General features: G+C 47.7%; 1 protein-coding gene across 7 annotated transcripts in view; it reads right to left on the bottom strand.

The window, feature by feature from the left end:
• Positions 1 to 24,360, bottom strand: part of LOC128697039 (alanine racemase) — a 47,564-nt gene that overhangs the window by 10,328 nt on the left and 12,876 nt on the right. For 5 of the 7 annotated variants that reach the window (XM_070095276.1, XM_070095274.1, XM_070095273.1 and 2 more), the window contains 4 exons: positions 9,288 to 9,484; positions 8,702 to 8,860; positions 5,517 to 5,626; positions 267 to 478 (listed from right to left, as the gene is read on the bottom strand). In XM_070095276.1, coding sequence (XP_069951377.1) covers positions 267 to 478; positions 5,517 to 5,626; positions 8,702 to 8,860; positions 9,288 to 9,477 — 671 coding nt within the window. In that variant the 5' untranslated portion in view covers positions 9,478 to 9,484. Of the gene's footprint in view, positions 1 to 266; positions 479 to 5,516; positions 5,627 to 8,701; positions 8,904 to 9,287; positions 9,485 to 24,360 lie in introns of those variants that run through there. The other 2 variants (XM_070095278.1, XM_070095277.1) reach the window with 2 other exon arrangements.

The following is a 24,360-nucleotide window of genomic DNA, read 5'->3' on the forward strand; positions in this document are numbered from 1 at the left end:
TAGGGTTCAGTAGCTTACTTGTAGGGTTCAGTAACTTACTTGTAGGGTTCAGTAACTTACTTGTAGGGTTCAGTAACTTACTTGTAGGGTTCAGTAACTTACTTGTAGGGTTCAGTAACTTACTTGTAGGGTTCAGTAGCTTACTTGTAGGGTTCAGTAGCTTACTTGTAGGGTTCAGTAACTTGTAGGGTTCAGTAACTTACTTGTAGGGTTCAGTAACTTACTTGTAGGGTTCAGTAGCTTACTTGTAGGGTTCAGTAGCTTACTTGTAGGGTTCAGTAGCTTGTAGAAAGATGTCCAGCTGTTTCTGATTCTTCTCCTTCTCTGTGATGGCTGACTGGAAGTGTGTGTACATGGAGTTGATGGAGACGTCCAGCTGTTGCAGCTGTTGCACCAGCTGCGGCAGGTCAGCTGGCTGCACACCATAGCGGGACATGCCTGTGTCTATGTTGATGGCCACACTTAACCGAGATCCATCCTACACCCGTAATAATATACATCTACATTACAGAGTAAAAAATGTAAATTCCGAGATAAATTTGCATTATTTTCTTATTATTATTATTGGAAACTAATTATACTGTACAATGATTCACCACAATCTGACTGTTAAGTAATGAATGTTGATATAATCATTTCGAGGTGAAAATTTGTGAAATAATGACTCCCTTGCAAGATTTTTCGATTTTGCCACCGAAGTGACTAATATATTGTGTACCCGACATCCATCCTGTGGATGGTAGCGGAACAAGAGCATATGGATACACAAAAGGCCCAGGAACTAGGCCCCAAAAGGGTTAACAGGAATACATCTGGATTTATATCTACATATCTAAAGTTCACTTATCTGTTACAAGCAAATTTACTAAATTTGCTTAGTATATCTGGTATCTTGTTTTCATTAATAAGATATCTTGACAAGTCACATAGGTTATTATACTGTGTCTATCTTTATCCTCCCTTAAGTGACGTGTCTGACCTCACTAGGTCAAGGTATTGGCTTAAGCTGGTGGGAGAATTGGAGCTGCCTCGCATAGGTCAGTAGTTCCTTCTTTATGTTCTTATGTAAGTGGTACAGTTGTACCACTTGTTGGTACAACTGTACCACTTGGTACAGCTGATCCAGTGAAGACGTTGTACTGGTGATACAGCTTCACACACGGAGGGCCCGGGTTCGATTCCCGGTGGGTGGAAACATTTCGACACGTTTCCTTACACCTGTTGTCCTGTTCACCTAGCAGCAAATAGGTACCTGGGTGTTAGTGGACTGGTGTGGGTGGCATCCTGGGGGACAAGATTAAGGACCACAATGGAAATAAGTTAGACAGTCCTCGATGACGCACTGACTTTCTTGGGTTATCCTGGGTGGCTAACCCTCCGGGGTTAAAAATCCGAACGAAATCTTATCTTAATCAGAGTCTCAAAATTCCAGGCTCTCTGATCGCGGGTTCTAACCCCGCCCATGACATGCTTTGTTTGCAATCGTGTCACTGTGATTTCCTAAGTCATAAAGGAGATATATTTACAAGCGGAGGCGGTCATCTTTGACGGGAGTCAATGTTAGGTAAGACACATATGCAACAGTTAGGTATCTTTATTTCGAAACGTTTCGCCTACACAGTAGGCTTCTTCAGTCGAGTACAGAAAAGTTGATAGAAGCAGAAGATACTTGAAGACGATGTAATCAGTCCATCACCCTTAAAGTTTTGAGGTGGTCAGTCCCTCAGTCTGGAGGAGAGCATTGTTCCGTTGTCTGAAACAATATGAAGTTGAAGTGACAGAATGGGGCTTTATATAGTGCCAGGAGGTGAGACCTCTCTCAAACCCAGCCGTTCTCACTAGTATCTTCAAGTATCTTCTGCTTCTATCAACTTTTCTGTACTCGACTGAAGAAGCCTACTGTGTAGGCGAAACGTTTCGAAATAAAGATACCTAACTGTTGCATATGTGTCTTACCTAACAATCTATCGGTATTTTATACCATTTTAATGTTCACGGGAGTCAATACCTTAGTTGTGTCAGGGAAGAGAGAGGTTAGAAGCCTGTCAGGACTACTAACTATTAGTCTCAAACTAATCAGTTCTGACATTCACTGAGTCGGAAAAAAGTGGAAAAGAAATTATCGGGCAGTTTTTCAAATAGGATGGACAAATATGTGGGTGGAATTGTGTGGTTTTGACAAGGTCTTGCCTTGTATGGGCCAGTAGGCCTTCTGCAGTGTTCATTCTTTATGTACCCAAGGATGCCACCTACGACACTCCACTAATACACAGGTACCTATTTACTGCTAGGTGAACAGGGGCAGTAGGTGTGAGGGTTACCACCCATGGATCCATTTATTGCCACGCGATCTGAGGTACCAGGTGAAGGTGCCAGGTGAAGGTACCAGATGAAAGTGCCAGGTGAAGGTACCAGGTGAAGGTGCTAGGTGAAGGTACCAGGTGAAGGCGCCAGGTGAAGGTACCAGGTGAAGGTACCAGGTGAAGGTACCAGGTGAAGGTACCAGGTGAAGGTACCAGGTGAAGGTATCAGATGAAGGTACCAGATGAAGGTGCCAGAAGGTACCAGATTAAGGTGCCAGGTGAAGGTACCAGGTGAAGATACCAGGTGAAGGTGCCAAATGAAGGTACCAGGTGAGGGTACCAGATGAAGGTACAAGGTGAGGGTACCAGATGAAGGTGCCTGGTGATGGTACCAGGTGAAGGTGCCTGGTGAGGGTACCAGGTGAAGGTGCCAGGTGAAGGTATCAGGTCAAGGCGCCAGGTGAAGGTACCAGGTGAAGGTACCAGGTGAAGGTGCCTGGTGAGGGTACCAGGTGAAGGTGCCAGGTGAAGGTATCAGGTCAAGGCGCCAGGTGAAGGTACCAGGTGAAGGTACCAGGTGAAGGTACCAGGTGAAGGTACCAGGTGAAGGTGCCAGGTGAAGGTACCAGGTGAAGGTACCAGGTGAAGGTACCAGGTGAAGGTGCCAGGTGAAGGTACCAGGTGAAGGTACCAGGTGAAGGTACCAGATGAAGGTGCTAGGTGAAGGTACCAGGTGAAGGTGCCAGGTGAAGGTACCAGATGAAGGTGCTAGGTGAAGGTACCAGGTGAAGGTACCAGATGAAAGTGCCAGGTGAAGGTACCAGGTGAAGGTGCCAGGTGAAGGTACCAGGTGAAGGTACCAGGTGAAGGTACCAGGTGGAAGTACCAGGTGAAGGTACCAGGTGAAGGTACCAGATGAAGGTGCCAGAAGGTACCAGATTAAGGTGCCAGGTGAAGGTACCAGGTGAAGATACCAGGTGAAGGTGCCAGATGAAGGTACCAGGTGAGGGTACCAGATGAAGGTACAAGGTGAGGGTACCAGATGAAGGTACCAGGTGAAGGTACCAGGTGAAGGCGCCGGCTCACTCATTATTCTTCTGCGCAAGACTAATCATAGCATTGTTCCAGTCACAGTATTGTTCCAGTCATGGCATTTTTCCAGTCACGGTATTTTTCCAGTCATGGCATTGTTACATAGTATTGTTCCAGTCATGGCATTGTTCCAGTCACGGGATTTTTCCAGCCATGGCATTGTTCCAGTCATGGCATTGTTCCAGTCACGGGATTTTTCCAGCCATGGCATTGTTCCAGTCATGGCATTGTTCCAGTCATGGCATTGTTCCAGTCACGGTATTCTTCCTTTGTCATCTACAATGATTCAGAGGTCTGGGGGATGGGGCAGAGGTGCAGGTTGAGGTGGTTCAGACATAGAAGGTGAAGAATATGCTCAGGGGTTAACCCCTGGAGAGCCAGCCACGCTGTATAACCCAAGAAAGTCAGTGTGTCATTGAGGACTGTCTTATTTCCTCAATCTTGTCCCCCAGGATGCCACCCACACCAGTTGACTAACACCCAGGTATCTACGTGTTAGGTGAACAGGACAACAGCTGTAACGAAATGCGTCGAATGCTTTCACCCCTGCCGGGAATCGAACCCGAGCCCTCAGCGTGTGAAGCGAGGCTTTTTCCACCCAGGCCACGGGGTCCCTAGAAGCGTGTATAAATCTAGGATGGAAGGAAGGAGGGGTAGGGGACGTCCTGAGATAGCTTAGAGAAAGATGGAGGGTTTGAGTGCTGTGGGATTGGACATCCACAGGGCTTGTGTGACCACGTTAGAAAGTAGTGGAGGCGAGTGACTTATGACCTGATAGTTGGAGTGTGCGCTAGGTTATATTCATGAATGGAATCAGGAAAACCGGTTAGCCGGACTTGAGTCTTGGAGGTGGGAAGTGCAGTGCCTGCACACTGAAGGTGTGGGGATATTTGCTGCTTGGAGAGTCATCTGAAGTGTGATGGTAACATACATCTGGCAAGAGAGTAATTAACTGAGCGATGGTGAAAGGTGCGTCACCTCGGGTCACCTTACCTCGGTGGGAGACGACCGGTATCTTAGACATTACAGTGGAACTTCGGTTTCTGAACTTAAACGATTCCCAGGTGGTGTTTGAACTGCGAAAAGTTCAATGACCGAAACAGTATTTACCAGGCTTGACCATCCTCACACACTGGTGGATGTTGAACTGACTTACAAAAGTCTCTGAAAGTCAGGTCAATGTCAGAGGTCACCTCAAAACAATTCTGAAACACGACTTTCCTCTAAAGTTCTTTATAACGAGTTCAGACTCCAGAGAAACGTTCAAAGACCAGGTCAATTTTCCTCTGAACAAGACCGTTCACACTCCGGTTCGTTCGAACACCGAGGTTCCACTGTATAACTCACGAAATCGTAATGACACGATTGCAAACAAACCATACCCCGGCCGGGATTGAACCCGCGGTCAGAGAGTCTCAAAACTCCAGCCCGTCGCGTTAGCCACTGGACCAGCTAGCCACAATAAGATTCATCCAACTAGGTATATTTCTACACCATAGGAAGGTTAGCACAGGCACCTCTGTGACCACAAATGCAAGTTTTTACAGACGAATCTCCAGCTAGCGTGGCCGTGACGAACTCTAGTGGCTAACGCGACGGTCTGGAGTTTTGAGACTCTCTGACCGCGGGTTCAATCCCGGCCGGGGTATGGTTTGGTTCCACTGTATCACTCATACCCAGTTTAACTTCATTTTTCGGGACACAACTTCAAAACTCTCTGGTCATTGTATAATAATGATAAAACATACTTGTAAATGATTTCCTGTACAGTGAATATATCACTTAACCTTCACCATTGTTTGTGGTGAGTCACCATAAGTCCAGCATCTCACAATAATAATAATAATAATAATGATAATAAAAATACAATATTAATAATGATAATAACATAATAATGCAAGACAATAATAACAATAGTATAAACCTTGGTAATAAATACGGACAAGTTGCTTTAGAAAAACCAACTTGTCCGTATTAGAATATATTTGAACATGTTTCGGTCCTGGGACCGAAACATCTTTAATATGTCCTAGTGTTTGCTTGTGTGTTTTTCTAGACCAATAATAATAATAATAATAATAATAATAATAATAATTATAAGACAGGTAGAGCCTCACTGACCGGGTAGAGCAGTTTATGTTTGGGTTGAGAGACGAGAGCTGTAGCCCAACTGATGGAAGGTGTGAGAGTGTGTGAGGTCACAGCCTCTACCTCACACGCCAGCAAGTTACCTGTAAGCAGGAATATACTAGTAGGCCTAGTGGCTAACGAAAAGCACAGCCTCCATATGAAGGCCAACATATGTAGGCCTACAGGCCAATGCTAAGTTGGTCCTACTCACACATAGGCCTTCTATTGTCGTAGGCTTATTGACCAGTATTAGGCACATAAACTCCTCCCACTGGTGCAGGACTACTAGCAAGTGTTGTAGGTCAAGACGAGTTGATGATTGATGAACAATCCACTTGAGATATTTGTTTATGATGAGACACTGTTGATGAGACAAGTAGTGTTGAGGTGATCAGTCCCTCAGGCTGAGGGACTGATCACCTCAACACTACGTCTTCAAGGCTGATAGACTGATTACATCATCTTCATTTATAATATCTATTTTCTACCAATACATGTACAAGGTATACAGACCATAGCTGACATCAGTGACATACTACTATATAGAAAGTCCCTTGTTATGCTGAACATTTCCCGCAAATTAGGTCAATTTTCTCCCAGGATGCGACCCACACCAGTCCACTAACACACAGGTACCCATTTTACTGATGGGTGAATATAGATAACCGGTGTAAGGAAACACGCCCAATGTTTCTACCCTTCCAGGGAATCGAACCCGGACACTCACTGTGTAAAGCGAGAGCTTTAGTCACAAGGCCTTCTTCAGTCCTAAGATACATCAGTTACCAAATATTGGAGGAGTCCAGAAGTAAACTGGTATTTATTTAACGCGATTTAACAGCAATTTAACACAATTTTAGGCATAAAATGGTCACATCTGCTCCTACACGAGTTAAATAACTTTGCTAACAGGAGTCCTCTACAGGCAAATTGTTCCAAGAATCTAGTCTTCGCTATCTTACACAACCACTGAAAATCTGAAACCGATCGGATGAGGTGTTCTCAAGCTACAAGCGATAGAATAACAAAAAATTCTAAGACAAAATAAATTCAATTCAAGTTTATTTTCTATAAGGGTTACAATGTGGGGTTTACAGGTTTTGGGTATTGTGTGGTTTACATGTTATAAAATACTAATTACAGAGGGGGCCACTAGGACACCTAGCATGGCTAGGCATTTCCAGCAGACTTAGATTAATTCTTAACATTAAATCCTTACAGATTATGGTATTAAGGCTAAGTGACTACATCATAATTTGTGAGTTTAGCAATGTGAATGCTTTTGTTTTGGCACAATACAAAGTGTATATATTGGAGTATCATAGGCAAACTTATGACTAGTTAGGATTTATTATTTTAAGATTAAGATTAGTATTTCTGGGTTTATAGTCAGTGGGTGAGTGAGTGTAATTGTGAACCACCAGGTGGTTATCATGTAGTTAGTTGTCGGGGTGGATCAGGGAGATAAGATGTTTTCTAACTGTAGTTTTGAAAGTGATGAATGTGTCTGCAGTTCTAGAGTTCTCAGGTAGGGTGTTCCAGATTTAAGTCCTTTTGAAATACATTGAATTTTTGTAAAGGTTTAGTCGGACACGGGGAATGTCATAGAGATGTTTGTGTCTGGTGTTATGCCTGTGGGTTCTGTCACAACTATCAAGAAAGCATTTTAGGTCAAGGTTAATATTGGAGTTTAAGGTCCTGTAGATGTAGACTGCATAGTAGTAAGTGTGGATGTACTGAACAGGGAGTAAGTTTAGGTCTATGAAGAGTGGGGGGGTGTGTTGCCAGGGATGGGATTTAGCGATTATTCTTACTGCGGCTTTTTGTTGGGTTATTATTGGCTTTAGGTGTGTTGCTGCAGTTGATCCCCAAGCACAAATAGCATAGGTGAGGTATGGATATATAAGTGAATGGTATAGTGTGAGAAGGGCAGTTTGCGGCACGTAGTATCGTATCTTGGAGAGGATCCCAACCGTTTTGGATACTTTTTTTGTTATGTGTTGGATATGGGTGCTGAAATTTAGGTTGTCCTGCGATACCTGATAAAAATATAAATATGAATAATGTTTGTAAAGGATGAGTACTGACCCAGGAAAGTGTTTCCTGAGGTAGACTCCCTCAGCCACGGTGACTACAGCTAGCTCCTGAGTACTGACCCAGGACAGTGTTTCCTGAGGTAGACTCCCTCAGCCACGGTGGCTACAGCTAGCTCCTGAGTACTGACCCAGGAAAGTGTTTCCTGAGGTAGACTCCCTCAGCCACGGTGACTACAGCTAGCTCCTGAGTACTGACCCAGGACAGTGTTTCCTGAGGTAGACTCCCTCAGCCACGGTGGCTACAGCTAGCTCCTGAGTACTGACCCAGGAAAGTGTTTCCTGAGGTAGACTCCCTCAGCCACGGTGACTACAGCTAGCTCCTGAGTACTGACCCAGGACAGTGTTTCCTGAGGTAGACTCCCTCAGCCACGGTGGCTACAGCTAGCTCCTGAGTACTGACCCAGGAAAGTGTTTCCTGAGGTAGACTCCCTCAGCCACGGTGGCTACAGCTAGCTCCTGAGTACTGACCCAGGAAAGTGTTTCCTGAGGTAGACTCCCTCAGCCACGGTGGCTACAGCTAGCTCCTGAGTACTGACCCAGGAAAGTGTTTCCTGAGGTAGACTCCCTCAGCCACGGTGGCTACAGCTAGCTCCTGAGTACTGACCCAGGACAGTGTTTCCTGAGCTAGACTCCCTCAGCCACGGTGACTACAGCTAGCTCCTGAGTACTGACCCAGGAAAGTGTTTCCTGAGGTAGACTCCCTCAGCCACGGTGGCTACAGCTAGCTCCTGAGTACTGACCCAGGACAGTGTTTCCTGAGGTAGACTCCCTCAGCCACGGTGACTACAGCTAGCTCCTGAGTACTGACCCAGGACAGTGTTTCCTGAGGTAGACTCCCTCAGCCACGGTGACTACAGCTAGCTCCTGAGTACTGACCCAGGAAAGTGTTTCCTGAGGTAGACTCCCTCAGCCACGGTGACTACAGCTAGCTCCTGAGTACTGACCCAGGACAGTGTTTCCTGAGGTAGACTCCCTCAGCCACGGTGGCTACAGCTAGCTCCTGAGTACTGACCCAGGACAGTGTTTCCTGAGGTAGACTCCCTCAGCCACGGTGACTACAGCTAGCTCCTGAGTACTCACCCAGGATAGTGATGGGAACGTTAACACCGTGTTTCCTGAGGTAGACTCCCTCAGCCACGGTGGCTACAGCTAGCTCCTGGACACCCTCCTGAAGAAGAACATCGACCACCTTCATCAGACCGGAACCGTATGCTCCTCCCTTCACCACGCCCATAATACCTGATGGAGAAACCTGCCTTCGTACACATCTGCCACGTAATATCTGAAAAGCATATATGTATTTCTGTACAATATATCAGGTGGAAATGGAATATGAATTTGAAAGATATCCCGTATTAACTGGTGGACCGGGTGGGGTTTCAACCCATATCAAGTGAGAGCTAAAACTCAGAGGCCAGTGCGTTAACCACTTGGCCAGCTTGTTCTAATAAGGTTCACTCAACTAGGTATATTTTTATACACTAGAGTGTGGTATGGCATAACCCCAGTGTTCCTTGTACCTCCCTGAACGTGACACTGTTGTAATAATAATAATAATATTATTTCTGCAAGTACAAGGTATACACACCATAGCTGAGAGTATAACACTCACCAGTGTTGTTACTGAGTGTATAACACCAGTGTTGGTATTGACAGTAACACTCACCAGTATTGGGTCCTGAGAGAGACTTTAGGACGTTTATGTTGTTGACGACAGCGTCCAGGTTGACGTGGATGAAAGAGGGTGCTCCTAACTCGAGGAATGCCTGAGTGGCCAGTGCCACCAGTGAGCTGGATGTGGGTGATCCACTAGCACTACCACTGGCACTCTCTGCTCCTGGCTCATCCTCAGTCATACTGTTCCTGTTGAGGCACCTTGGAGTTAATTATTATTATTATTATTATCATTATTATAAAAGTCAGAGGGAAACACTGAACCCGTTGGGATAAATTTGTTAAAGAACAAAAGACACAACACAGTGACTGGAACAATGTACAGATACCCAGCACATAGCAGAGCTGCTGGCGACGTTACGGTCAGACTTACACCGAATCACAGACGAAGGTGAGAGAGCCAGTATATATACCAGAGGAGGACAGAGCACAAAGAAATTAGTGGAGAAGTTTTGATAGAGGTAATGCTGGTAGCAGTAGTGGTGGTAATTGGTAGGAGGAAGCACTACAGGAGAACTCAGGACCCACAAGGGTGGAACCAAAAGCAGGGGGTAACTGGAAGACACGAAACGCCTAGGCAGAAGAAAGGAAGACAAAATAAAATGCAGGAAAAGAGAAGAGGAGAAGAAAAGATCAGGTTAAGTCACGAGTGTTCTGAAGTCTGGAACACTTAACTATGTAATGAGACAAGAAGGCATCTAGAGAGACAAAGCCAAGCCTAACATTCATATTAGGAAAGTTGTGTATAAGGAAGGATGCAACAAGACTGACCGTGTCTGTGAAGGCTAGAAGGTTAGACAGTTCTGACAGAGGACCAGTTAATACTGTGACTGTGATAAGGTTAGGTTATGTAAGATTTGCCAGGACACAGGACAAGTGCTTCCTGACGCGGGGTCTGAGTCATATGATGACCTACAGCTGGAACTTTTGGTTATCTGACCGAGGCCTTCCACTGGCTTACCCCTCCACCACTTTAAAAATTATAGTTATGATTATAACCATTTTAGGATGATTGTGATCTCTAATATGAGAGAAAAGAACATTATTGGTGTCGGCAAGTTTAACACTACTTGTATACTCCTTAAGTCTGTCAGAAAGATAGCGGCCAGTGTCTCCAGAGTGCTGGAGAGGACACAGCACTGGAGAGGACACAGCACTGGAGAGGACGCAGCACTGGAGAGGACGCAGCACTGGAGAGGACACAGCACTGGAGAGGACACAGTACTGGAGAGGACACAGTACTGGAGAGGACACAGTACTGGAGAGGACGCAGCACTGGAGAGGACGCAGCACTGGAGAGGACACAGCACTGGAGAGGACACAGCACTGGAGAGGACACAGTACTGGAGAGGACACAGCACTGGAGAGGACACAGTACTGGAGAGGACACAACACTGGAGAGGACACAACACTGGAGAGGACACAACACTGGAGAGGACACAACACTGGAGAGGACACAACACTGGAGAGGACACAACACTGGAGAGGACACAGTACTGGAGAGGACGCAGCACTGGAGAGGACACAACACTGGAGAGGACACAACACTGGAGAGGACACAACACTGGAGAGGACACAACACTGGAGAGGACACAACACTGGAGAGGACACAACACTGGAGAGGACACAACACTGGAGAGGACACAGTACTGGAGAGGACACAACACTGGAGAGGACACAACACTGGAGAGGACACAGTACTGGAGAGGACACAGTACTGGAGAGGACACAACACTGGAGAGGACACAACACTGGAGAGGACACAACACTGGAGAGGACACAACACTGGAGAGGACACAGTACTGGAGAGGACACAGTACTGGAGAGGACACAGTACTGGAGAGGACACAACACTGGAGAGGACACAGTACTGGAGAGGACACAACACTGGAGAGGACACAACACTGGAGAGGACACAACACTGGAGAGGACACAACACTGGAGAGGACACAACACTGGAGAGGACACAACACTGGAGAGGACACAGTACTGGAGAGGACGCAGCACTGGAGAGGACACAGTACTGGAGAGGACACAACACTGGAGAGGACACAACACTGGAGAGGACACAGCACTGGAGAGGACACAGTACTGGAGAGGACACAGTACTGGAGAGGACACAGTACTGGAGAGGACACAGCACTGGAGAGGACACAACACTGGAGAGGACACAGTACTGGAGAGGACACAGTACTGGAGAGGACACAGTACTGGAGAGGACACAGCACTGGAGAGGACACAGTACTGGAGAGGACACAACACTGGAGAGGACACAACACTGGAGAGGACACAACACTGGAGAGGACACAACACTGGAGAGGACACAACACTGGAGAGGACACAACACTGGAGAGGACACAACACTGGAGAGGACACAGCACTGGAGAGGACACAACAGAGGACACAGCACTGGAGAGGACACAGCACTGGAGAGGACACAACACTGGAGAGGACACAACACTGGAGAGGACACAACACTGGAGAGGACACAACACTGGAGAGGACACAACACTGGAGAGGACACAACACTGGAGAGGACACAACACTGGAGAGGACACAGCACTGGAGAGGACACAACACTGGAGAGGACACAACACTGGAGAGGACACAACACTGGAGAGGACACAACACTGGAGAGGACACAACACTGGAGAGGACACAGCACTGGAGAGGACACAACACTGGAGAGGACACAACACTGGAGAGGACACAACACTGGAGAGGACACAGTACTGGAGAGGACACAACACTGGAGAGGACACAACACTGGAGAGGACACAACACTGGAGAGGACACAACACTGGAGAGGACACAACACTGGAGAGGACACAGTACTGGAGAGGACACAGTACTGGAGAGGACACAGTACTGGAGAGGACACAACACTGGAGAGGACACAGTACTGGAGAGGACACAGTACTGGAGAGGACACAACACTGGAGAGGACACAACACTGGAGAGGACACAGTACTGGAGAGGACACAGTACTGGAGAGGACACAACACTGGAGAGGACACAGCACTGGAGAGGACACAACACTGGAGAGGACACAGCACTGGAGAGGACACAGTACTGGAGAGGACACAACACTGGAGAGGACACAACACTGGAGAGGACACAACACTGGAGAGGACACAACACTGGAGAGGACACAACACTGGAGAGGACACAGTACTGGAGAGGACACAACACTGGAGAGGACACAACACTGGAGAGGACACAGTACTGGAGAGGACACAGCACTGGAGAGGACACAGCACTGGAGAGGACACAGTACTGGAGAGGACACAGTACTGGAGAGGACACAGCACTGGAGAGGACACAGCACTGGAGAGGACACAACACTGGAGAGGACACAGTACTGGAGAGGACACAACACTGGAGAGGACACAACACTGGAGAGGACACAACACTGGAGAGGACACAGTACTGGAGAGGACACAACACTGGAGAGGACACAACACTGGAGAGGACACAACACTGGAGAGGACACAGCACTGGAGAGGACACAGCACTGGAGAGGACACAGCACTGGAGAGGACACAACACTGGAGAGGACACAGTACTGGAGAGGACACAACACTGGAGAGGACACAACACTGGAGAGGACACAACACTGGAGAGGACACAACACTGGAGAGGACACAGTACTGGAGAGGACACAGCACTGGAGAGGACACAGTACTGGAGAGGACACAACACTGGAGAGGACACAGCACTGGAGAGGACACAGTACTGGAGAGGACACAACACTGGAGAGGACACAACACTGGAGAGGACACAACACTGGAGAGGACACAACACTGGAGAGGACACAACACTGGAGAGGACACAGTACTGGAGAGGACACAACACTGGAGAGGACACAACACTGGAGAGGACACAGTACTGGAGAGGACACAACACTGGAGAGGACACAACACTGGAGAGGACACAGTACTGGAGAGGACACAACACTGGAGAGGACACAACACTGGAGAGGACACAACACTGGAGAGGACACAGTACTGGAGAGGACACAACACTGGAGAGGACACAGTACTGGAGAGGACACAACACTGGAGAGGACACAGTACTGGAGAGGACACAGTACTGGAGAGGACACAACACTGGAGAGGACACAGTACTGGAGAGGACACAACACTGGAGAGGACACAACACTGGAGAGGACACAGTACTGGAGAGGACACAGCACTGGAGAGGACACAGTACTGGAGAGGACACAACACTGGAGAGGACACAGTACTGGAGAGGACACAGTACTGGAGAGGACACAACACTGGAGAGGACACAACACTGGAGAGGACACAGTACTGGAGAGGACACAACACTGGAGAGGACACAACACTGGAGAGGACACAACACTGGAGAGGACACAACACTGGAGAGGACACAGCACTGGAGAGGACACAGTACTGGAGAGGACACAACACTGGAGAGGACACAACACTGGAGAGGACACAGTACTGGAGAGGACACAACACTGGAGAGGACACAACACTGGAGAGGACACAACACTGGAGAGGACACAACACTGGAGAGGACACAACACTGGAGAGGACACAGCACTGGAGAGGACACAGTACTGGAGAGGACACAACACTGGAGAGGACACAACACTGGAGAGGACACAACACTGGAGAGGACACAACACTGGAGAGGACACAGTACTGGAGAGGACACAGCACTGGAGAGGACACAGTACTGGAGAGGACACAACACTGGAGAGGACACAGCACTGGAGAGGACACAGTACTGGAGAGGACACAACACTGGAGAGGACACAACACTGGAGAGGACACAACACTGGAGAGGACACAGCACTGGAGAGGACACAACACTGGAGAGGACACAACACTGGAGAGGACACAGTACTGGAGAGGACACAGTACTGGAGAGGACACAACACTGGAGAGGACACAACACTGGAGAGGACACAACACTGGAGAGGACACAACACTGGAGAGGACACAGCACTGGAGAGGACACAGCACTGGAGAGGACACAACACTGGAGAGGACACAACACTGGAGAGGACACAACACTGGAGAGGACACAACACTGGAGAGGACACAACACTGGAGAGGACACAACACTGGAGAGGACACAACACTGGAGAGGACACAACACTGGAGAGGACACAACACTGGAGAGGACACAACACTGGAGAGGACACAACACTGGAGAGGACACAACACTGGAGAGGACACAGCACTGGAGAGGACACAACACTGGAGAGGACACAACACTGGAGAGGACACAACACTGGAGAGGACACAACACTGGAGAGGACACAGCACTGGAGAGGACACAACACTGGAGAGGACACAACACTGGAGAGGACACAGTACTGGAGAGGACACAGTACTGGAGAGGACACAACACTGGAGAGGACACAACACTGGAGAGGACACAACACTGGAGAGGACACAACACTGGAGAGGACACAACACTGGAGAGGACACAGCACTGGAGAGGACACAGTACTGGAGAGGACACAACACTGGAGAGGACACAACACTGGAGAGGACACAACACTGGAGAGGACACAACACTGGAGAGGACACAACACTGGAGAGGACACAACACTGGAGAGGACACAACACTGGAGAGGACACAGCACTGGAGAGGACACAACACTGGAGAGGACACAACACTGGAGAGGACACAACACTGGAGAGGACACAGTACTGGAGAGGACACAACACTGGAGAGGACACAACACTGGAGAGGACACAGTACTGGAGAGGACACAACACTGGAGAGGACACAACACTGGAGAGGACACAACACTGGAGAGGACACAACACTGGAGAGGACACAGTACTGGAGAGGACACAACACTGGAGAGGACACAACACTGGAGAGGACACAGTACTGGAGAGGACACAACCCTGGAGAGGACACAACACTGGAGAGGACACAACACTGGAGAGGACACAACACTGGAGAGGACACAGTACTGGAGAGGACACAACACTGGAGAGGACACAACACTGGAGAGGACACAACACTGGAGAGGACACAACACTGGAGAGGACACAACACTGGAGAGGACACAGTACTGGAGAGGACACAACACTGGAGAGGACACAACACTGGAGAGGACACAACACTGGAGAGGACACAACAATGGAGAGGACACAGTACTGGAGAGGACACAACCCTGGAGAGGACACAACACTGGAGAGGACACAACACTGGAGAGGACACAACACTGGAGAGGACACAACACTGGAGAGGACACAACACTGGAGAGGACACAACACTGGAGAGGACACAACACTGGAGAGGACACAACACTGGAGAGGACACAACACTGGAGAGGACACAACACTGGAGAGGACACAACACTGGAGAGGACACAACACTGGAGAGGACACAACACTGGAGAGGACACAGTACTGGAGAGGACACAACACTGGAGAGGACACAACACTGGAGAGGACACAACACTGGAGAGGACACAGTACTGGAGAGGACACAACACTGGAGAGGACACAACACTGGAGAGGACACAACACTGGAGAGGACACAACACTGGAGAGGACACAGTACTGGAGAGGACACAACACTGGAGAGGACACAACACTGGAGAGGACACAGTACTGGAGAGGACACAACACTGGAGAGGACACAACACTGGAGAGGACACAACACTGGAGAGGACACAACACTGGAGAGGACACAGTACTGGAGAGGACACAACACTGGAGAGGACACAACACTGGAGAGGACACAGTACTGGAGAGGACACAACCCTGGAGAGGACACAACACTGGAGAGGACACAACACTGGAGAGGACACAACACTGGAGAGGACACAGTACTGAAGAGGACACAACACTGGAGAGGACACAACACTGGAGAGGACACAACACTGGAGAGGACACAACACTGGAGAGGACACAACACTGGAGAGGACACAGTACTGGAGAGGACACAACACTGGAGAGGACACAACACTGGAGAGGACACAACACTGGAGAGGACACAGTACTGGAGAGGACACAACCCTGGAGAGGACACAACACTGGAGAGGACACAACACTGGAGAGGACACAACACTGGAGAGGACACAACACTGGAGAGGACACAACACTGGAGAGGACACAACACTGGAGAGGACACAACACTGGAGAGGACACAACACTGGAGAGGACACAACACTGGAGAGGACACAACACTGGAGAGGACACAGTACTGGAGAGGACACAACACTGGAGAGGACACAACACTGGAGAGGACACAACACTGGAGAGGACACAACACTGGAGAGGACACAACACTGGAGAGGACACAACACTGGAGAGGACACAACACTGGAGAGGACACAGTACTGGAGAGGACACAGTACTGGAGAGGACACAACACTGGAGAGGACACAACACTGGAGAGGACACAACACTGGAGAGGACACAGTACTGGAGAGGACACAACACTGGAGAGGACACAACACTGGAGAGGACACAACACTGGAGAGGACACAACACTGGAGAGGACACAGTACTGGAGAGGACACAACACTGGAGAGGACACAACACTGGAGAGGACACAACACTGGAGAGGACACAGTACTGGAGAGGACACAGTACTGGAGAGGACAACACTGGAGAGGACACAACACTGGAGAGGACACAACACTGGAGAGGACACAGTACTGGAGAGGACACAACACTGGAGAGGACACAACACTGGAGAGGACACAACACTGGAGAGGACACAGTACTGGAGAGGACGCAGTACTGGAGAGGACACAACACTGGAGAGGACACAACACTGGAGAGGACACAACACTGGAGAGGACACAACACTGGAGAGGACACAACACTGGAGAGGACACAGTACTGGAGAGGACACAACACTGGAGAGGACACAACACTGGAGAGGACACAACACTGGAGAGGACACAACACTGGAGAGGACACAACACTGGAGAGGACACAACACTGGAGAGGACACAACACTGGAGAGGACACAACACTGGAGAGGACACAACACTGGAGAGGACACAGTACTGGAGAGGACACAACACTGGAGAGGACACAACACTGGAGAGGACACAACACTGGAGAGGACACAACACTGGAGAGGACACAACACTGGAGAGGACACAACACTGGAGAGGACACAACACTGGAGAGGACACAGTACTGGAGAGGACACAACACTGGAGAGGACACAGCACTGGAGAGGACACAGCACTGGAGAGGACACAACACTGGAGAGGACACAGCACTGGAGAGGACACAGCACTGGAGAGGACACAACACTGGAGAGGACACAGCACTGGAGAGGACACAACACTGGAGAGGACACAACACTGGAGAGGACACAACACTGGAGAGGACACAACACTGGAGAGGACACAACACTGGAGAGGACACAGCACTGGAGAGGACACAACACTGGAGAGGACACAGCACTGGAGAGGACACAACACTGGAGAGGACACAGTACTGGAGAGGACGCAGCACTGGAGAGGACACAACACTGGAGAGGACACAGCACTGGAGAGGACACAACACTGGAGAGGACACAACACTGGAGAGGACACAACACTGGAGAGGACACAACACTGGAGAGGACACAACACTGGAGAGGACACAGCACTGGAGAGGACACAACACTGGAGAGGACACAGCACTGGAGAGGACACAACACTGGAGAGGACACAGTACTGGAGAGGACGCAGCACTGGAGAGGACACAACACTGGAGAGGACACAACACTGGAGAGGACAACACTGGAGAGGACAACACTGGAGAGGACACAGTACTGGAGAGGACGCAGCACTGGAGAGGACACAACACTGGAGAGGACACAACACTGGAGAGGACAACACTGGAGAGGACAACACTGGAGAGGATAACTTACGTAAACTGTTATATATTTATGTGGAATTAGTCAATTGCTAGCGGTGAAACACTACTGGAGGAATCAGTGGAAATCAGGTTGATCCAAGGAAGGGAAGGATAGCTCCAGTATCATGGATCAAGAGCTCTACTCCAGCATCAAGACATCCCCCTCTTTAAGGGCGTTACTTTAAAGTCTTTTGAGTACACGATGGTTATTAAGGCTACATGTCACCTATAAACTGCCACAGTCCATATGTCACCTGTTATATGACTGACCTCTGTCACATGTCACCTGTCACGTCATGTCACATGCGGAGAAATTTTCTGCAGCACGGGAGCCAAACACTCTGTCCTGAATAATTACGGACGCATTAGCGAATGAACAAGTACCGTGGTAACATTGTACTTTCCGTGTCGCTTATTTGTGTTGGAACGAATATTAAGGGGAACTGAAGTAAAGATACTGTGATGAAATGTTTACCAATGTTATCTCTGCTAAAGCGAGGTATCTCTAGTAGTTCTCCGAACTGTTGACATTATCCACAGATACAGTTCACAAGCTGAACTTATGGACGAGCGATGGCCAAGTAGGGTGAGGTTAACGTGGCCAAAGTAACGAAGATGTCCGACGTCATATCTTCAATCGTGCCATCCATACCAGCTTCAGCGACGTAGTAACGTCAAGGACTTCTGCTTCAATGAGCCAGTAAGTTCTGCTTGTCCCAATATCAGTCTAATGAATCCGTGCAGTGCCTAGGGTCAGATGTTAGGCGAGTAGAACTGACCACTGAAGCCGTCATGAACTGTCCGGCACCCAAACAGAGGTCAGAGGCGTAGACTCGCCTAGTATAACCAGGACATATTGTAATATGTCAGGAGGGCGTGTTGATTATATTCTATTACAGCCCAGTGGGAACTTAGCCGACATGGAAGAAGTCTCCCCCCCCCCAGACCCCCGGCTGCTGGGGTTTTGAGATGTCAACGAGAAAGATGAGCATTCCAGACCAACTGTGGTCTTTGTATCTTGTATTCACTCTTATACTAGCCTAAAATACCACAGTGTGGCGGGGGGCACTGCAGTGTCAGCCAGCACACACTACCTGGAGTTTACCTGGAGAGAGTTTCGGGGGTCAACGCCCCCGCGGCCCGGTCTGTGACCAGGCCTCCTGGTGGATCAGCGCCTGATCAACCAGGCTGTTGCTGCTGGCTGCACGCAAACCAACGTACGAGCCACAGCCCGGCTGATCAGGAACTGACTTTAGGTGCTTGTCCAGTGCCAGCTTGAAGACTGCCAGGGGTCTGTTGGTAATCCCCCTTATGTGTGCTGGGAGGCAGTTGAACAGTCTCGGTCCCCTGACACTTATTGTATGGTCTCTTAACGTGCTAGTGACACCCCTGCTTTTCATTGGGGGGATGGTGCATCGTCTGCCAAGTCTTTTGCTTTCGTAGTGAGTGATTTTCGTGTGCAAGTTCGGTACTAGTCCCTCTAGGATTTTCCAGGTGTATATAATCATGTATCTCTCCCTCCTGCGTTCCAGGGAATACAGGTTTAGAAACCTCAAGCGCTCCCAGTAATTGAGGTGTTTTATCTCCGTTATGCGCGCCGTGAAAGTTCTCTGTACATTTTCTAGGTCGGCAATTTCACCTGCCTTGAAAGGTGCTGTTAGAGTGCAGCAATATTCCAGCCTAGATAGAACAAGTGACCTGAAGAGTGTCATCATGGGCTTGGCCTCCCTAGTTTTGAAGGTTCTCATTATCCATCCTGTCATTTTTCTAGCAGATGCGATTGATACAATGTTATGGTCCTTGAAGGTGAGATCCTCCGACATAATCACTCCCAGGTCTTTGACGTTGGTGTTTCGCTCTATTTTGTGGCCAGAATTTGTTTTGTACTCTGATGAAGATTTAATTTCCTCATGTTTACCATATCTGAGTAATTGAAATTTCTCATCGTTGAACTTCATATTGTTTTCTGCAGCCCACTGAAAGATTTGGTTGATGTCCGCCTGGAGCCTTGCAGTGTCTGCAATGGAAGACACTGTCATGCAGATTCGGGTGTCATCTGCAAAGGAAGACACGGTGCTGTGGCTGACATCCTTGTCTATGTCGGATATGAGGATGAGGAACAAGATGGGAGCTAGTACTGTGCCTTGTGGAACAGAGCTTTTCACCGTAGCTGCCTCGGACTTTACTCTGTTGACGACTACTCTCTGTGTTCTGTTAGTGAGGAAATTATAGATCCATCGACCAACTTTTCCTGTTATTCCTTTAGCGCGCATTTTGTGCGCTATTACGCCATGGTCACACTTGTCGAAGGCTTTTGCAAAGTCTGTATATATTACATCTGCATTCTTTTTGTCTTCTAGTGCATTTAGGACCTTGTCGTAGTGATCCAGTAGTTGAGACAGACAGGAGCGACCTGTTCTAAACCCATGTTGCCCTGGGTTGTGTAACTGATGGGTTTCTAGATGGGTGGTGATCTTGCTTCTTAGGACCCTTTCAAAGATTTTTATGATATGGGATGTTAGTGCTATTGGTCTGTAGTTCTTTGCTGTTGCTTTACTGCCCCCTTTGTGGAGTGGGGCTATGTCTGTTGTTTTTAGTAACTGAGGGACGACCCCCGTGTCCATGCTCCCTCTCCATAGGATGGAAAAGGCTCGTGATAGGGGCTTCTTGCAGTTCTTGATGAACACAGAGTTCCATGAGTCTGGCCCTGGGGCAGAGTGCATGGGCATGTCATTTATCGCCTGTTCGAAGTCATTTGGCGTCAGGATAACATCGGATAGGCTTGTGTTAATCAAATTTTGTGGCTCTCTCATAAAAAATTCATTTTGATCTTCGACTCTCAGTCTGGTTAGCGGCTTGCTAAAAACTGAGTCATATTGGGACTTGAGTAGCTCACTCATTTCCTTGCTGTCATCTGTGTAGGACCCATCTTGTTTAAGTAGGGGCCCAATACTGGACGTTGTTCTCGATTTTGATTTGGCATAGGAGAAGAAATACTTTGGGTTTCTTTCGATTTCATTTATGGCTTTTAGTTCTTCCCGCGATTCCTGACTCCTAAAGGATTCTTTTAGCTTAAGTTCGATGCTTGCTATTTCTCTGACCAGTGTCTCCCTGCGCATTTCTGATATATTGACCTCTTTTAGCCGCTCTGTTATTCTTTTCCGTCGCCTGTAAAGGGAGCGCCTGTCTCTTTCTATTTTACATCTACTCCTCCTTTTTCTTAGAGGAATAAGCCTTGTGCATACATCGAGTGCCACCGAGTTAATCTGTTCTAGGCATAAGTTTGGGTCTGTGTTGCTTAGTATATCTTCCCAGCTTATATCGGTTAGGACTTGGTTTACTTGGTCCCACTTTATGTTTTTGTTATTGAAGTTGAATTTGGTGAATGCTCCCTCGTGACTAGTCTCATTTTGTCTGTCTGGGGCTCCACGCATACATGTCTGAACCTCAATTATGTTGTGATCTGAGTATATTGTTTTTGATATGGTGACATTTCTTATCAGATCATCATTGTTAGTGAAGATGAGGTCTAGTGTATTCTCCAGTCTAGTAGGCTCTATTATTTGCTGGTTTAAATTGAATTTTGTGCAGAGATTTAAAAGCTCGTGTGAGTGTGAGTTTTCATCAGAGCTGCCTCCTGGTGTTATTACTGCAACAATATTATTTGCTATATTCCTCCATTTTAGGTGCCTTAAGTTGAAATCCCCCAGGAGCAAGATGTTGGGTGCAGGAGCTGGAAGATTTTCCAGACAGTGGTCAATTTTTAACAGCTGTTCCTGGAATTGCTGGGATGTTGCATCCGGAGGCTTGTAGACTACCACAATGACTAGGTTTTGGTTCTCGACCTTTACTGCTAAAACTTCCACTACGTCATTTGAGGCATTAAGCAGTTCTGTGCAAACAAGTGACTCTGCAATGTACAGGCCAACCCCCCCCTTTTGCCTGTTCACTCTGTCACATCTGTATAGGTTGTAACCTGGGATCCATATTTCGTTGTCCAAGTGATCCTTTATGTGGGTCTCAGTGAAAGCCGCGAACATTGCCTTTGCCTCTGCAAGCAGTCCACGGATGAAAGGTATTTTGTTGTTTATTGCTGGCTTTAGACCCTGTATATTTGCAAAGAAGAATGTTATCGGACTGGTGGTATTGTTGGTACTGGGGGGGGATTTTTTTTCCGGCATTAGTATCTGTATCTGTTGGTTTGGAGTGGAGGCCATCGACTGTGGTTCCACTCCAGGAATGACTGGATTTGGTGTACGATTTCTGCCATTTCCTGCCAGTTTTTTTTCCTTCCTGGCACTAAAAAACCTCTCCCTCTTGAGTGGCTGTGGCTACCCAGGTTTTCCCATGGCCTGGATGTTTTGTATCTTTTTGTCCCCTTTAGATGGTATGCCTGGCAATTTAAGTTATAGCACAGTCTTTCCTGTACTGAAGAGGTACACATTTCAGGGTGAAAAAGCTTACAGGAAGGGAGTTTGCATTTTCCTGTTGTCATATGGGCATGACATTTTCTAGGGTGGTCATAGTTGCATGTCCCATCTGTTTTTCCAGATTTCCCATGCCAGCAGATACCAAGTGCATAGTATGTGCACAGGCTTGGTTTCCGTTTGCCTTGGGTTTCTGTGACTGTATTCCCTGTTGGTGCATGTTTCCCTGTCTTATTCCTATCCTCCTTAGCACCAACAATGGAGCTCCCACCAGTTGTTTTTGGTAATTTATCCTCACTATTGCTATTGGAGTCCTCTTGTTTGCTATTTCCTGCGGTATTTCTGGTTTGCAATATTGGTTTTATCTTATCTTTGACTACACTTGTTTCCCTACTATGGCTCCTGTCCTCTATGAGGTCATTTATATGTATTCCTTCCTGCGTATAATTCCCGACTACCTGGACAAAATCTCCAGCTTCACCATTACTGTCTCCCAGGACAATATCTCCAACTTCACCATTTCTGTCTCCCAGGACAGCACCTCCAGCTTCACCATTACTGTCTCCCAGGACAGCACTATCAGCCCCACATTTACTGACTACCAGGACATCACCTCCAGCCTTACAGTTTGTGACTACATGGCCAGTATCAAGGGCAGTACCATTCAGCCCGGACTTTTTATGTTCCCATCTGTTGTAGAAAGCTTCCAGGTTTTCTATGAAAGCAGCTTTGATGTTATCCTCTTTTAATACCCTTGTGATTTTAGTCCACAGATTTTCCTCATTTGGGCATACCCAAAAACACTTCTCTGTTTTAATACTGCTTGTAGCTAGTTCTGGGATATCTGCACAAGGAGCGTGACACCAATTTCCACAAAAATGACAATTTATCCATGTGGAAGCCCGTTTGTTTGACTGACCACAGACTACACACAGCTTCATAATGATTTGAGTGGTTGATTTACTGCAAGTCTACTAGCAACCTCTTGAATATTATATTAATAACCTTAAATGAAGCTCTAGCTATTTGTATTTCTGTTTCTAACTCTTTTTGTATATTGGACAGCTTACCGTCACGTTCCTGATTTTTAATGTTTGTGTTTATAAGGGCGCCTACAAACCCATCCGTTTACAGTCTGCTTTATTGTCCAACGAAACTGTTTGAAACCAGTCCCGGGTTCGGACCAGTCAAGGGTTCGGACCAGTCGATCTGCTCTGATCAGTGGGTCACTTATTTAAAACATACTGGTCGGTGATTTGAGCTAACACATGAAGGATCTACTGGAAATTATCTACCCGAGTAATATGTGATTTGACTGATACAAAAGTACCTTAAACTACCTTAAAACTACCTTAAAACTCTCCCACCGATTGTTGTCCAGACAACCCAACTACAAGACATAACAGCCAAATAGAACTACCAGCCATAACAGCCAGATAAAACCACCAGCCATAACAGCCAGATAAAACCACCAGCCATAACAACCAGATACAACCACCAGACATAACCTGCTGCAACCACCAGACATAATAGTCTAACAAATCAAAATTTGAGTTTGAATTAGAAACAAAAATTTGAAAAAAATCATTCTAAGAAAAAAGGTTACGATATGTACAAGGTCATTCAAAGTGAATCGATATTAGGCGCTCGAGACTCAGGACGCAGCCGCTGCCTGATGCCTGCGCCTCTGCAGGCATCAGGTCTTTGATCCAGGAAACCGCAGCTATACCGCCATTTCCTCGGATCAAACCTTGTCGTCTCTGAGCAGTAAGGT

This window comes from Cherax quadricarinatus, chromosome 49 (genome assembly GCF_038502225.1).
Source record: "Cherax quadricarinatus isolate ZL_2023a chromosome 49, ASM3850222v1, whole genome shotgun sequence".
Lineage (NCBI taxonomy): Eukaryota > Metazoa > Arthropoda > Malacostraca > Decapoda > Parastacidae > Cherax > Cherax quadricarinatus.